Here is a 17,317-nt window from a genome sequence, read left to right on the forward strand (position 1 = left end):
GATTTCTACTAGAGAAATGGGGGAGATAGTTCTCACAAGTTGAGTCATATGCTGAGAGCTGCTACAATGTCTATGATAAGTGAATTCATGGTCGTAATTGGGCATTTCTTACAATGATTATTATTTCTTCTATAGATAAAAAGGTTATTTTAAAGGCACATGGATGTCATAGCATTGAGCATCTACATTGGCTAGACATGCTTTGATTTAATATCCCAAGAAATTGTTTCTATAACCATGGACATCTATATTTTGTTTCTATAAATTTTTATATCAATGCTTTCAAACTATCCTCTTTAGGTTAATTTTTGTATTTAGTTAGCACGGATAACTTTTTCTTAATATGTGAATCATTGATGAAGTGTTAGACCTCTATGCATGGCATAATTAATTCTATCACCACTTTGTTGTGGAATTTTGCTTGGTATATTAAATTGAATCTAAGGACATATCAAATAGACTTTAAATTCCAAAATGAATACTATATATGTTCTTATCAAAGATGACTATTCTAGGTATTTTGAAGCCAATGCTTTGTTTGCTCCAAAAGAAATGAGTGATCCTTCCAAGGGTCGACAAAAGGAATAATACTTTTCAGCCATCATCTAGACAAGATAAGACCACCAAGTGATGAGAAGAAATGAATTATCTCTACATAAATCTATCTTTTATGCAATGAGAGCTCAACATAAATATATATTTTGAGAGTATGCAAGTCATTTTACTAGATGGTGTCTTATAAGCTTGAATTGTGAGCTAGATGGATAGATGTTTACAAAATCTTATGGCATTCCTTTCTTTACAACATGTTATGGCATTCCTTTCAAAAAATATTCATCATCCTTCAACTTTCCCATCACTTATACTTGTAGATCAATTGTTGTTAAGCATCCTCTGTATCTAAACTTTTGCAAATGTATAGATATATATTGAAAGAAAAGAATATACCGTGCCATTTGCAAAAGTAGATCCTGAAGCTCCTTGCGTGAAAAATGTTTTAGTGCCTCCTAATTTCTATAAAAGTGGGAGAGAGAAACATATTTACATTATGCTTGCCACACAAAAAATTTTAACAAAATCATATTAAAAATGTGTGCATCAATATCTTTAAATGGCCACTAGCGATTCATATTAGTAATAATATTTTATAGGACAAACTTACAAAATAATTCATTTAGAGTCACTTGAACTTTTTTTTAAAGGTTTCCTAGCATTCATTAGGTAAGAAAAATAGCAAAGGGATAATTTCAATGATTTAATGCTACACTTACATGCTGAGTGGGAGGTTTAGCACATGTGTTCCTAGTTTTTCTTGCCAGTGCTTTCTCTTTCTCCATCACAAAATTAGTATGTCCATATGTTGTTTCTTTAGTTGGAGTTGGAACATTTTTAACATTTATAGCTACCTGCATTAACGTGTTTAGATTTTCCTCTAATTCTCTAATTACTTATCCTTTTAATAATGAGCACAATGACTTTGAGCTATTAGAACTCTATGAATTACATTTCATCGTCATCTTGAAAGTAATAAACAATAAGGAAGATTCCATTCTCTTTAAAGCTTATAATAGAGAAATGTTTTTACTTCTAAAATGTTAAGCATAATCAAATAAACCCCAACTTGAAAGGGTTATGGAAGTCCCACACAGTAATATATTCTAAAACTTGACCAAAACTTTGAATGACAATAAAAGGTACAACCAAGGATACTAATCCTTTTGGGAAAATGGAACAAAGGCTGGTAGTGAGAAATGTTGTATTTTCATTTCAGTTGCTTAAGAGCTCAACTAAAATGAAATACAATACCTTTCTTCAAACAAAATATTAAAGTAGAGAAAATGTCCAAACGTATCAATTATGACACCATTTTTGCAATGAAATTCAAACACTTCAACACTTACAAAAGAAACACATATAGCACAATCCTCATAGAATGATATAACTTAAGCCTATTGCCTTAGTGGCTACACAAGTAATAGCAATGCTAATAGTATGAAATACGGCTTTGAGATCAAGTCTAAGTTACTACTTTTGCTTTGAGGTAGATTCTGAGGAATCCTCATGGGTGTAATGATTAAGCCTACAACTTGATACAATGAATTCCATCAATCGATTGAAGGGTCAATTTTGGTTTCCTAAATGGGTCCAGGGTCATCCTTTGTGCAATTTCACACTAGTGTAGAGGCTTGACGTTACCTTTTTCAACATTGGACAAGATCATCATCATCATGGCATCATCAAACTCTCTTATTTCACCAATCTCTCTTATTCCATCACAAGATAAGATAATAGTATATTCATGACATAATTATTTTATTCTATATCTCAAATACTACATTAAATGAGTTGTATCAATCAAGGTTTATTAGCTCTACTTGCAAAATCACAAAATGCAGCATCTACTTGTTCGGTCTCATAGAATGATGCAATTTTCAATGCTTTCAAGTAAGACAATACCATTTTGGTTAAATCATCATCTTGAAAATGTTGCAACTATGCATGAGATTATGAAAGTTGAGAAAATGGGATATGAAATGTGAGAGCAGGTATCATAAAAACAATCAAAAGTACTTGGCATTTGTTGCAAGAAATATTGCTCCAAACTTTGTACAAACAAACCTCATGAATTGTCCTTGGAACAACTCTAGGCTTTCAAATATTCTACTTTTGGGCCAATAGAACCATTTTTAGTTGGAATCAAACGTCTAATATTGAAATTGAAATCCAATTTTGCTAATTTAGAAGACATTAAAGTGCCTTTTCTATGGCCTAGTTTGAGACATGATGTTGCGCATGATACTATTGAGGTTGAGCAAAGGATAGAGTCTAACATTATTCATGATAGAAAACAAGCATCTCAAGCTTGAGAAATCTATTGCCAAATGCATGCTAAATATAAATGAATAGGTCATAGTTACTCTATCAACTCACCTACATTAGTACAATCAAAGTTTTTATTCAAACATTTTCTTTTGTCATTTTCATGAATTCAGCTTCTTTGATTTCTTCTATCCATCAAAGCTTTGTGCACATGTTCAACATGTAGATGTCTACAAAAATGATATTGATGTTTTCCTTGTGCCAATAGAAAGCCACAAATCTTATAGGATAGTGCATGTTCACTTTGATGTAAATGATCAAGCTTTTTGCAGTAGTTTCAATATCTCTAGGCGGGATAAATTTTCAATAGTTACTAGGTGACTATTCTCATACCCATAACTCACATTCAGTGTACAGACTCACATGCTTTGGTCTCAAAAACTTTGACCCTATGAAATTACTCACATGACCTTTGTCATGAAATTCACACATACCCATCTTTGAGCTACTAGCACAAGCCCTCAAATTCCCTAGTGATCTCCTCACCTTCCACATAACCTAAGCCTTGAGAAGGGGTATTTTTCACACAAAGAATCTTACACTTCCTTTTTGAGTCTTCATATATCATGATAGCCCTTGCAAGACTTAACCAAGACTTCTAGCACACTACTATTGTTCTAAAATGATTAAATAACAATTCTATGTACAAGTGTTTTAAAAAAAGTGTAAGTGAACACAAACTCAAATAAAAATATTTGGCTTCATAATCTCTCCCCTCTCACTTTGCACTAAAGTTGATCTAGAAAAAATTGTAGGAGTACAAAAATTTTAGAGATCTAGACACATCTAGAAAAGATTATAGTAGTACAAAGATTTGAGAGATCTAGCCACATCAAGCTAGTGCAAGTGCATTCTCAAATATGTTCCTAACTTCCTAGCTCACCTTTTGTCCGATTTCTCCTCTTGGTTAAAAAAGACAAGAAGTTTTATTGGTCATAAGACTGTCACTGTGCATTCAGTGTAAATTTAAAATAATCTTGACATTAGCTATAATGTTCAAGTAACTAAAATTTAAGAGCTCTTTGTTTTTTAATGGATGCATCAAATTCTGGACTAGGCATAGTGTTATTGCACTAGATGAGACTTGTAGGCTAATCAAAATTTCTTTTCATAGCTTGGCCATTTGAGAATGACTAAAGTCAATTGTGGAGAAAGAAATCCTAGCTATGATTTAGACTTGTGCTATACTTTACCCCATCTCCATGATATATAGATAACAATAGAAATAGAGCACAAAGCATGATCTCCATGGTATGTAAGAGATAGACCACATTGATTTCTCTTATTTCAAAAATAGATTCAAAAATGGCCATTGGCCAAAGAATATTATATTGTCAACATCAAATATGTTCAAGGAAAAATGAAGGGGTCCTTATCCAACATAAAGTTTGCAAGACAATTAAATTGCTAGTCACCATACATTTGTAAGATTACAAGAAGCTAGCACAAGGATGACTGACTTGATAACCAAAATTAAGCCTCCGTAGCTAGTAGTAGCATTTGTTCTTCCAAAATGTTCTATACAAATCTACCTTGCAATTCATATATGAGATTGTTTATTTTAGCCTATCCTTGGGTGGTTTACACATAATATTTTACTTTCCAACTTTTTTTTTGCACTTGAAACCATATTATTAGCCAAGGATAAGACTCTTCATAGACACATAGCATTTTTAGGCCTTTCTGATTGGTTTCTTAGTAGATAATTAGCTGGTTTTTCTAGTCAAAGTCAAGAAACTATCACATCATAGTGCTAACTAGATACCTTATGAGGAACTACTGTCATGTCAATGTAATTTTAGAAATTTACCAAGACATTGGTAAATTTCTTATTGAAATCTTTCTAGTGAGATATCGTTCCCCAAAAACAATGTTACCAATCAAGCTTCTAGCTTTAAATCAAAGGTCATGCACATTTTGTCATGATGTTTGTGAATTATACATTGATGTTCATTCTAGCATATCACTAATAATAAAATGGTTTGATAGAATACCTCAGGAAAATATTAAAACAAATGAAAAAATAAAAATTCAGTTCATTTGATATATGATCAACCATTTCCCTATGTTGCACTTGCCTACAATCTGACTCTTCCAGCTTTGAAGTTAGGATTAGTCTTCCATGTTGCATTGTATGGGAAAGAACTTGTGTTTAATTTCCTACTAGGGGAGAGTAGGTAGAACCTTAATTCAAATTTTCATAGGCTTTGACTAGGACGAATCACAATTCCCTTCCATACATTGTATGGAAGAGTCCTTAAGTTTCTTGTCTACTTCCTACTATGTTGGTAGAACCCCAATTTGGAGTTGCATAGCCTCTATACAATCATTCAACCATCAAACCACTTTTGTGGAAAAACTCTACCAAGGCTCAACACATGTAAAACAATCATTTTGATTAAGGAAATCCAAGAAGGAGATTCAATTGTCATGAACTATCTGATCAGGAGAAAATAATTAGCAGCCTAATTCTCACCTCATTAGGTAGCTCCATACAAGGCATGGTGGCAATATAAACTTCAAAGGCTTGCAAATAATACCCATACTATTGCATATGTCTTCCACATGAAAGATATGTAAACCCATGGGGTAAAATATTAAATAAATCAAATGATATGAAACAAGACTTTTGGATGAAGTCTAAATGAATCCTATTTTAGCCTAATAAGAAATTCATGTTTGTAAGGATCAAGGCTACAAATTGATGATTGAATCATCGTTGATGTCCAAAGGGCCAATTCTTAGTACCATAGTCAATAAGGACTATCATGTGTGTAAGGATCAAGAATAGAAGTTGATTATTGAATCATCATCTATGTCCAAAGGACAAGCAAAGGACCAATTCTTAGTTTCATAGTGAATTTATCTCATTGTACATTTCATAATACCAACCACAATTATTATTGAAAATAAGAATATACTCAATGATAGATATTGCTTCTCCTTTTTCTATATAAGAGAAACCCCTAGTGCATTTATGTGTATGAACGACAGCCATTAAGGTCTTGTAATAGATTTTGACTTCATCCTAGATGGATCAACCCCTATGCTCCCCATGTGAAAGTCTCTCCCTTTCACCACCTCATTCAGGCACAAATGTGGCATCAACCCCCATATCCCAATAAGAGAGGTAAAAGATACAAAAAGAACCAAAGATCTCAATGAGATAAGGGAGGGAGTAGATGTCAAATCAAAACATGCCATTCATGGTGAGCATGTCAAAACATGAAAAGTATCTAGTTTACAATATTCCATCAATCCATTTGGAATTTTTGACATAGTTTGAGTTTGAGACCCTAAAAGCTAGATCCCATACTAGTGACCATGTCAAAACCTGAAAAAAAATTAGGTTATGAGGGTATATACAGTCTTTGCCAACAAGTGCATGCAATATAGAACCCTTTAGAGGATTTTTGGATTCTACAATAACTATAGGGTAACTATATAAAACTGAAATCATCATTTACCATCAAAAACTTCAAGTACTCTCCAAAGGATATTGTGCACTAGCCTTTTAACTTCCTTCATAATAATGAAGAGAAAGACAACCATTAAGCCACACATGATATCACTATAAAAGGAAATTAATATGATGAGTGATATTAAAAAGTGTGATAGGGAAAATCTATAAAGAACAGCAAGCAATAGTTTAGATCAAAAATTCTAGTCTACTAATAAGAAATGAACCAAAGTGCAAATATATTGGGATTCAAAAGGTTTTATGCATGCACATATCTCGCACATATAAAAACTTTAAAGAATCCATAAGGTTTAGCTTTCTATTAGCATGTGTATCAAATAAATTTTCCAACTTGCCATATTGCTAGAAAAACTAGTAATAGGTTCCTAGATAAAGGAATCATTTGTGTGATAAGGCTTAACCTCTAAGAGAAGTGCTATTCTTACTGGCTCAACTATAGATATATGTCTTGTGTAAATCATCCTGAAAGATGACTACTATCCACTTACTAATTTTATCCTCAAAGATGCATCAAAGTTACAACCCATGTATTATAATATGTCCAACTTGTCTTTCTTAGAGCTAATTCAAACCCCTAGACCATAGGGTTCCAATGACAAAGAAAATTCTTGTATGAAACAAATGAAGGGTGAAGTGAGACCCTAGTGAGACCTGGGGGTGCCATGGCCCAAAGTTTGAATTATCTATATTGAACGACAATGAAGCCTTGAAAGTGATGTTGATGGTGGAACTCATTAAAAAGGACAACTAGATATCACAAAGGAATTCCACAAATAGTCTTGGCATGAATTCAAGCCCAAGTCTCAAGAGCATCTACAATGATGTTTGTGTGAGATTAGAGGCAAGGTATTCCATGGTGTAGTACATGCTAAGCATTGGGGGAGAGAGTATTTATAGTACAAGTAGTCAATTCTACAGGGTGAGGGAGTTATCGTGAGTTGTTGTTTTGGATTATGAGCATACATTTGTTTATTCACTAGAATTGTACTTAGTCAATGATGTGAGTAAATATGACACAATGGATAGTAGAGTGAACGTTTATGCAGGAGAATTTATAAAAACTGATGCCTTGGGATGGCCCATTTGGCAAACCACTCCCAAAGCTTCTAGAGAAAGAGCCAATTTAGTCAATATCACTATAACCATCATTGATCAAAGGAGTAGGTTAAGAGTCATAGGAAGAGCAGCTGCAAGGATGAAAACAAGAAGCAATGTGTAGATGATTTATGAACTTAAGCATGGAGATCCAAGTGAGACTGCACATGATGGTTATTTAAACCACACCCTACAAATGAGGAAGATACCACCAATTCCTTGAATTGACCTCAACAAGGTGATACCCCAAGATATTGAATATTATAGTAATTTTCACTTTTAGATATTTTTGTGAGCTATCCATATTAGCACCCATGTCCAAGAAAATATTTACCCCCTCAAGAACCATGGAGTTTAGCCTACAAGAGGACTTGGAATGCCTTCTTCTTGCCATCCTATAACTTTTCCATATGGTCATTAATATTTGCTATGATGACCTTCAAGTAGTTTACGTTTTCTTTTGCCAATTCCTTAGCTGTTTTTTGGGAAAGTTGATTTGGTACACAAATGTCCATCATCACTACCTAGATTATGTGAAGAGAGTGGGAGAGAAGTAAGGAGTCTCACTTGCAGTTTTCTCACATACACAATGGGGGAATACACACAAAGATGGAGGCTGAAAATAGTTTTCCTCTTCTTAGTTGTGAAAGCCAAAAGAACTCTCTCTAAGTACAAAAGAAATAGGTGAACCCTATATGTGGGTCTCAAACCAAACTCAGCTAACCTAGGTGGCATACTAACTAAGCCACTAACTAGAGTACATAAAGATAGCTGTCATCCAACTATTATTCATGGGTGGTGTACCAACCGCGTCTGCAGCTAACAAGTCGGTGATATAAATGCACAACGGTCACCTTGGCATATCACGAGTGGAGCTCGATATCTCAACACTCCCCCTTGAGCTCAATCCTAATTTTTGCACACCAAGCAGGTCTCTGAACTTACGCAGCTTCTCTGCGCCCAATGCCTTCATGAATATGTCAGCTACCTGATCCTCTGTGCTGACATAAACTAGATCAATAAAACCTACTAGAACCTTCTCCTGCACATAGTGATAATGCACTTCAATGTGCTTTGTTCTAGCATGATAGACTGGGTTATTTGCCAAGTGTATAGTGCTCATGTTGTCACAATAGATGACAGCTAGCCCATCTGTAGACTGATGCATATCATAAAGTAGCTTACGCAACCAAGCTACCTCACATGCAGCCATTGTTGTGCCCCTGTACTAAGCCTCTGTGCTCGACAAGGCAACTGTAGGCTGTTTCTTGTTACTCCATGTGACTGCAGCACTCCCAAAAGAGAACACATATCCACTGGTAGATCGTCTATCAAAAATACTACCAGCCCAATCAGCATCAGTGTATCCATGCAGCTGTATCTGAACCCCAGTCTCATAAAATAGTCCATACTACAATGTGGACTTCACATACCTCAATATGCATCTAGCCGCATCCAAATGCGATTTCCTTGGAGCCTGCATAAACTGACTTACCAACCCAACAGCATAGCTCAAATCTGGCCTGGTAATAGTCATATAAATCAAACTTCCTACTATGCCTTTGTACATAGTATCAACTTCACATTCTGCTCCAAAGGAACTGAAATAGGCTTACAACCTGTCATCCCATATTTGGACAGCATGTCCAATCCATACTGCCTCTGCAAGAGCCATATCCCACTTGTGGATCTAATCACCTCAATGCCCAAGAAGTAACGCAGCTCTCCCAAATCCTTCATCTCAAACTTCTGCTTCAATAGCATTTTCACATGAAGGATATCTTCATCACTATCACCTGTGATGATCAAATCATCAACATAAATGACAAGCAGCATAATACCTTTCTCTGTTTTTCTCACATAAAGTGAGAAATCTGCCTTGAAAATCTAAAAGCCAATAGTGACAAGGTACTATCCTATCTTGTCAAGACCATGCTCCGGGTGCTTGCTTCAAGTCATACAAGGCTTTCTTCAACCTGTAAACAAACTCAGGATGAACAGCCTGAACATAACCTGGTGGCTTCTCCATATAGACCTCTTCTTGCAAATCACCATGCAAGAAGGCATTCTTTACATCCATCTAATGTAAAGACCATCCCTTTGATGCAGCCATAGCAATGACTGCGGTTGCCATCCTTGCAACCGGACTAAATGTTTCTTCATAATCAATGCCATATGTCTGTGCATACCCCTTGACAACTAATCTTGCCTTGTATCTGTTCATAGAACTATCTGCATTGTGCTTCACCTTATAAACCCACTTGCAGCCAATTGCATTCTTGTCTTTAGGCAAAGGCACCACTTCCCATGTAGCATTTGCTTCCAAGGCATCGATTTCTTCATCCATGGCTTTCTCCCATTTTTCTTTTCCCATGGTTTGCTCAAAAGAAGTGGGTTCTGGTTCATGTATCACTTTGACCATATAGGCATAGTGAATGGCTGTAAATCCATCATATTTCAGCCTATCCACAGGATACTTAACTTTGGTAGACCTGCGCAAAATAGGCTCACTACCAGGTGCTCTCAAAACATCCCTTGTCTTCCTTACTCCACATGTAACAATAGAAGGAATACCCAACTCATCATCAAGGCTCTGTTCTGAGCCACTAGATTCACCATCCACATAAGAGTGACCTGCATTCACATCAAACATGGGCTGATCTACTTTCTCTTTTCCTTTTTATGATACTTGCATACCACTATCTGCATTGCTTTAAGGAGATCCTCTTGATCTCAATCTACCTATCCATGGCGAAGTATGTGAACCACTGCTAGAGGACACTACAAGTCCACTAATATTTTGGGATTGCTGCTATGAATTCTATGCAGCATTACCATTTTGTGCATCTACATCATCAATCACATTTACTGGTTTATACCAGCTGCTCATCTCATAAAAAACAACATCTCTGCTTACTGTAAACTTACGAGTAGAAGGGTTATAGCATCTATACCCTTTCTGCAGCAGAGAATAACCAATAAAGATGCAGTTCTCAGCTTTTGGATCCAACTTGGATCTCAACTCATCTGGCACATGAACATAGGCAATGCAACCAAAAACTTTCAAATGAGAAATATCTGGTTTCCTACCAGTATAGCTCTCCTCTGGCGTCATGCCATGTATTGATGTAGTGGGAATTCTGTTCATTATGTAGACTGCTGTAGCAACTGCTTCAGCCCAATAATAATCTGGCAAGTCTTTTTCGTTGAGCATGGCATGAGATAGCTCTCCAATATATGCATGTTTTTCCTTTCTGCAAGTCCATTTTGCTGTGGGGTATGACTGCATGAATATTGCTGCTTTATGCCATGCTCCTGCAGGAACCTTGCAAACTCATTTGAGAGGTACTCTCCCCCTCCATCTGACCTTAGGCATTTTATTTGCAGGCTTGTTTCTTTCTCAACCATAGCTTTAAAAGCTTTGAAATGCCCAAACACTTTACTTTTCTTTTTCATAAAATACACCCAAACTTTTCTGCTGTAGTCATCAATAAAAGTGACAAAATAATGACAGCCTCCAATAGATGTAGCTTTAGTAGTCCACACATCAGAGTGGATTAATTCCAATGGCTTCTTACTCTCTTGAACATGTCTAGGAAATGGTTTCCTTGCCTGTTTTCCAAATTGACAGGCTTCACATACCTTATGCATTTCTGCAACCTTGAACTTAGGCAATCTTGCAACAATATTTTGGGCCTGCATTAATTTAAGTCGATGTACATTAACATGGCCAATGCGTTTATGCCAAATATCAATATCTGCAACTACATCAATCTCATGTGCAAACATTGCTGCACTCAATTCAGGCATGTCTGCATCCAACGTAAACATCTTGCCCTTCTTCTTCCCTTTTGTTATCAAGCGACCTTTATTTTTCATATCCTCAACAAAGCATCCATGAGGATTAAATCTGACCTGCAAGCCCTGCTCAACCATTTGACCAATAGAAACCAGGTTCTTGGTGATATTCGGGACATGAAATACATTAGACAGGTATTTCTTTTTCCCATCCTACATAGACAAAGGAATTTTACCAATCTGCACAATAGGATGTGCAGTATCATCATCAGTCTCCACAAATCCTAGTCTTTCCATTTTCCTTGCATCCTGCATCCATTCTGCATGACCTGTCATGTGGTTTGACACACCTGAGTCAACATACCACACATCATTGCTTTCTTCTACACTTGTCACAGAATTGGTCATGTGCTGTACCATAAACAAATGCTCATTTCTGTCATCATCCTGTCTACTAGAGGATGCATAATTGCCTTGCTCCAATTTTCCAATCATGATGTCATTCTACTTTTTATAGCAGTCTTTAACCATATGACCCATTTTACCATAGTAGTAGCATTCAACATTGCTGTTTGCATTTTGGCCTCTCTGCCATCCACCACGATCTCTTTGGCTCCCCCCTACCTCTAAGGTTACCACGTCCTCCTCCATAGGACTGGTTTTCTTGAATTTGCTGCATATTTTGATTTTTGCCACAGCCTCCAGATCTCGGCCTGCTCGACCTCTGCCTCTAACTCTTCCAACATTTGAGTAGAAGATAGTTTCTTTTGAAGTTCCTCCTAAAGAAGATGCACCACCATTTCTCTGCTCTTCAGAAATTAGAAGAGCAATCAACTCCTCAAAATCAGGAAAATTCTCACGGACAGCAATGGATGTACGGAATTATGCATAATCCTTTCCTAGACCATTCAAGGTCACAGAAACTAAATCATCATCTTCCACTAGCGACCCAATAGAAGCAAGTGCATCGGCAATCTTCTTCACCTTCATGTGGTAGTCATTGATGCTCATATTTTCTCTCTGCACATTATGCAACTCCTGCTTGAGCTGCATTTTCCTGGCTTGCGTATTTGTGATATACATTTTTGTCAAAGTATCCCACGCCTCCTTCGACATGCTTGCATCCTGAATATGCACAATCATAGAATCTGAAATACTGATAGACAACTAGTACATAACTTTTTTGGCTCTCTCATGCCATCCTTTAAATGCCTGCAACTCCTGTTGATTGGGAACATTGGGAATAAGTGGTTCTTGTTCAGCTCCAGTAATGAACTCCCAATAGCCTTTTTCCTTAAGGAAATTCGTCATTCTAAACTTCCATGCTTGGAAGTTGTTCAAGATTGTCAGCCTTTTCAGTGACTATCTGTGAAAGAGCATCAGACGCCATTACAAAACACTGCAAAAATATTCTGTCACTGTAAAAAACACAACTTCTACCTCATAAGGGTAAATCTGCAAAACTAACGAAAGTGGTATTTCACCACACAGTCACTTCCTAGTGACGATTTTGCATCAACAGGCAATAAGAATGATCTATCACTCCTAATATCTCTGCGCACAGGCATACGATGTAATTTCTACGGCAACTTTTCACCCACCTGCGGAACAGTGGTCGCACAACAAAAAAAAGGGCACTTTTTTGAGTGCTTGCGAAAAACTTCTGCCACCAAAACGGGCCCCGAATTGGCCTCTTATCAAAAAAATAATGTCACCAAGGACTTAGCCCTGTCCCGCAACATATACTACCCTCTCGCCACACCACGAAGGGCATCCCAATCTGAGACAGTGCACTCTTGCACTTTCCGGCTGTGCTATCTGCAGAGATTTGCTACCAAACTCGAAAAAAGGAAAGCAACACTGATCCTCTTACCAAGACACCGCGAACTTGGTTTGCTTTCTTGAGCTCCTTACCATGAACTGAGCTCTGATACCATGTGAAGAGAGTGGGAGAGAAGTAAGGAGTCTCACTTGCAGCTTTCTCACATACACAATGGGGGAATACACACAAAGGTGGAGGCTGAAAACAGTTTTCCTCTTCGTAGTTGTGAAAGCCAAAAGAACTCTCTCTAAGTACAAAAGGAATAGGTGAACCCTATATGTGGATCTCAAACCAAACTCAGCTAACCTAGGTGGCATACTAACTGAGCCACTAACTAGAGTACATAAAGATAGATGTCATCCAGCTATTATTCATGGGCAGTGTACCAACCGCATCTGCAGCTAACAAGTCGGTGACAGAAATGCACAACGGTCACCCTGACATATCACGAGTGGAGCTCGATATCTCAATAAATTCTAGGTTTGAAAGAAATTGTTTGCATCTATTTCCTTGTCTTTGTTTGTGGCATAGCCTTGACCTTGTACTTAGCTCTATCAAGAAACAATTCAATGCACTCTACGCACCCAAAAGTTTTGAGAAATCATCATCTTCATTTGGCATTTACAAGGTTGCTAACACCTGTCCATTATGCTCAACTATGGAGGGGTTAACCAGAGTCACAAGCAACACATATGCCATATTGGCACCTCTAAACCGCTTATCTATAAAAGTATTTCAGCGTTAACTCTTTGCAAAACTTATGGTCCTCACGAACATGATTACACTTTGTACAAGCAATGCTATCCGGGTACAAAGAAGATTGCAATTATATGGGTGCGTATGGACAAGCGGTATAGTACGAGAAGGGTACCTGAGGTTTATAGCCTTTGTAGTGTGGCCATAGCTCCCTTGAATACTGATCGAGGTCCAGCAGCAACATCTTCTCCTTCTCTGAACTCCTCGGCTGGAATGCCGTCTTTGAGGGCGGATTGTGTAGAGGTTGGTGACCCATGTACCTCGGTATGTAATACTGGCCTTGTTGTGCCCTGCCATCACAAAGATTTCAACCATTTAGGCTCCAAATCATCCTAGTTCCGTTGCTCATCGTTCTTGAAAACATGCCGTTCTAATAAATACCAAGAATTCGCCGCTCATGATTCCAAACTATCATTCGTTTTTTAGGTTATTAATCAGTCGGACGATCCTGGTAGGTTATTAATCAGTCGGACGATCCTGGATAGAATCTCTCAGCAAATTATGTGCTCAGTCATTTTTTGCGGTGCTTCTGCACAGATTAAGCGTGCAGATTTTGACGGTCATTGGATCAGCCGTTCACCACCCCCCTAAAGAAAATCGTGCAGCTAATTCGGATACTAAACGTGCACGATCGATAGAGAAAATCATTGATAATTGACTAACAAACGATGGCTTCACCCATATTTATGAAGACTCAATGACCTATGTTGCTAGCGTTTCCAAGGAATTAACAGGCAACTCGTTAAAAAAAGTATTGCATGATCGCAGATTACCATAACTTGCTAAAAGTAAGTGGGTGATGCTGATTAAACTCACAAATTACCTGAGTGTTTTGTCCTTTTGAATCCGGACATCTTCCTCAAGTGAGCCAGTGTAGTTCCAAGGACCGCACGGCCTGCAGGTGCTTGAATCCATCTCGACAGTATGTTGAGTGTATACACGAAATCCTAGGAAAAGATCTAAGGCCTAACAATATAATGTCTCCGAGTTCGTCTACCTTGATGCGCTTTCCGTCATTGCGTACATTACTGCCGCTGGTGGAGCCACCTCGGCCTGATGTCTTTTGGGTTCCTTCGTTTCAAGGGCGTCCTGGAGGTGATCAACCTTCAATCGATCAAATTCACACTCGTTGCCTTGAGGTCTTAGACATGCTGGAAACTAAGACTTGGTCCTGATCTGTCCATCTAACTGAAAATTGGAATCTCTCTCGACTCTGGAGTGTGTCTGAAGTCTTGCACCCATTACCTTCCTGTCATGAAATTTCAAAGGGATCGATTCGGTGGGACGCTGCCGGAGTAGCAGGCTCTGATCGCTATATGTGGTCTGGTAAGCAGCTAGTGGCGCGCATGGGACGTTATGTCCAAAACGATCATTTTTGGGCTGTTTGTTCTCGCCGTAGTCTTCGAGAGGGGCTGGTATTGAATGGTTGTAATCCACTCTGTGATATACAGACACTGGTATCAAATCATGTCCGAACAGTATCGTAGGATACCATGGATGACTGGCGATTGTAAAGCACTATTACGCCCATATTCGTGACAGTAAGTACTGATCTTGTCATGCGACTGTCTTACTGACTTACAGATATACATCCTTTCGATCAGCAGGTTCAATGCTTATGGAAACGATAGATCTTACTCGTAAGCGGAAATTCCGGTGGGAAACTTAAATCTTCGTGTGATCTCTGCTCTACCCAGAGCCTGAGTATTCTTAACGCCGTGCCTGGTAGCGAAAGCATAATCTTCGAGCGTCGGTTCCACCATCTAAACATCAGTAATTGCAAATCATCAATGTAGAGACGCCATATCTTTGGTGCTAAGTAATTCTGCGATGCGGAAGCCAACGCCGGACAAGCGTTCTCTTCACGTCAAGCTACGTGTTATTAGTGGTTTCAAATCATCGTATATGTGGTCCTTACGTCGTGCATGTAGATGGACTGGAACCTCCCCAAAGGTTTGGCAGAGGACGTGTCCATGACGATGAATCAATGGGGGAGGTATGAGGCTAAACGAATGGATCGATCGACAGAAGAGCATCGTCCAAATCGCCGCACCAGGATTTAATGAGAAATGGATCGATCTGGTGAGGGAGAATTCGACCGGTTGAGAAGAGATTGGAAGCTCCGCGCATCAGAGATGTTAGTTCGCAGAATGAAGGATGAAACGATTCATGAAAACTGTCTCGAAGGTCGAAGGGTGGCAACCCCTTCAATCTGCACTTCTCTAATAATTAGGCTCTCGATTGTTGCCTTTGATATTCTAGTTAACTTCGCCACTATAAGTCTAGAGTTCACCTAGAGTTAACCTTGGATCAAGTTAACTTCGTGAGTACTTGAATCAAGTTCATTTCACCACTACAACAATCACACTCCTCCCGCTCACCCACTATCACGATGGAAACATCACGACCTACTCCACATAAGGTGGGCTTCTATGCTCTCATCTCTCCCCCTCGCCCTGTGCGGGGCGCAACCTTGGAATTGTTACTTACCATGTCTTAATAGTTTAATTCATACAACGGAAAAGTCCCACAAATGGAAGAGAGAGAGAGAGAGAGAGAGAGAGAGAGAGAGAGAGAGAGGAGGAAGAGGAGGAGGAGGGTCAGTAACAAATGATGGAATTAGAGAGACATCACTCAAGGGGGCAAACTCTTAAAAGTGAATTGAAGAACGTCAAAACTATACATAGAGAAGAGGCAAATCATAAAAAATATAATCCAAGACTCTACATTTTTGCATGCCTCCACAAGTCCATAAATATTTGCGTACATGGAATCGTATGTAGGTGTTGTCTCAAGAAATTAACCCACTTTTTTTAAAACATAATGAACGTCAAAGACCCAAAAACAAGTTGTGGCGGGGTTGTGGACAACATCTTAGGCTTTGGCCCCTCATGAATAAAGCCCTCTAAATGCTTAATTGGGGCCCTCTTTCGGTTTCCAAATGTCTACACTACTACACAAGGGTCCATTTCCAATACTTATTTCCTGACGCTCTCTAGGCCTTAGAACGCTTTTAGCACCACAACTGGCAAATTATCGATAGGGTTTATAGGTGCAAAATTCATGCGTATAGGTGTCTTTATATGTGGCGCTATAGGCATCAATATCTACACCAAGAACACTTCTATACCCAAGCAGATACAGATATAGACACAGACATCGACACCTACACCGATGCTGCCATTCCAAATACCAAGAGAGATACTAACATCTATATTAATACTACCATTTCCCAATGAAATTACATAAAGTAATTTATAATAGGACCCAAAATCAATTGGACCTAAAAGTAAGATTATTTTGAAGATAATAGATTCAAGAATGTGTACACCAATTTTGGGATCAAAATACTCATATATTCGTGATGAATGTGGAAGGGTAGAAGGGCCAAGGATAAGAAGCCCTCTTGATGGAAGAAGAATCAATTAGTAGCATTTGTATCAAAGCCTGCTTCTTAAACCAAGTCCATCATGCCAAATAATTCT

The 17,317-nt window shown here is 38.1% G+C and overlaps 1 protein-coding gene across 1 annotated transcript; it reads right to left on the reverse strand.

Moving 5' to 3' along the window:
- Window positions 1-506: 506 nt before the first annotated feature.
- Window positions 507-15,807, reverse strand: LOC147887917 (uncharacterized). Its single transcript, XM_087393248.1, has 9 exons — window positions 15,751-15,807; window positions 15,471-15,595; window positions 15,078-15,270; window positions 14,830-14,921; window positions 14,656-14,727; window positions 13,948-14,122; window positions 1,272-1,406; window positions 949-1,014; window positions 507-605 (listed from the first exon to the last, which is right to left on the reverse strand). Exons 1-9 carry the CDS (start codon window positions 15,805-15,807, stop codon window positions 507-509), a joined length of 1,014 nt encoding a protein of 337 aa, XP_087249374.1.
- Window positions 15,808-17,317: the final 1,510 nt, after the last annotated feature.

Source organism: Dipteris shenzhenensis, chromosome 22 (genome assembly GCF_047967505.1).
Source record: "Dipteris shenzhenensis isolate YYH24624 ecotype China chromosome 22, Dip_SZ_1.0, whole genome shotgun sequence".
Lineage (NCBI taxonomy): Eukaryota > Viridiplantae > Streptophyta > Polypodiopsida > Gleicheniales > Dipteridaceae > Dipteris > Dipteris shenzhenensis.

What these genes read in the sequence shown, in the direction of transcription:
- LOC147887917 (XM_087393248.1), bottom strand. Translation starts at nt 15,807, where the DNA reads ATGGACACGTCCTCTGCCAAACCTTTGGGGAGGTTCCAGTCCATCTAC. An exon ending in TGAAATTTCATGACAGGAAG is followed by an intron (nt 14,922 to 15,077) that starts GTAATGGGTGCA and finishes GATCACCTCCAG; the next exon opens with GACGCCCTTGAAACGAAGGA. An exon ending in CTACTTTTGCAAATGGCACG is followed by an intron (nt 606 to 948) that starts GTATATTCTTTT and finishes TATCTTGTCTAG; the next exon opens with ATGATGGCTGAAAAGTATTA.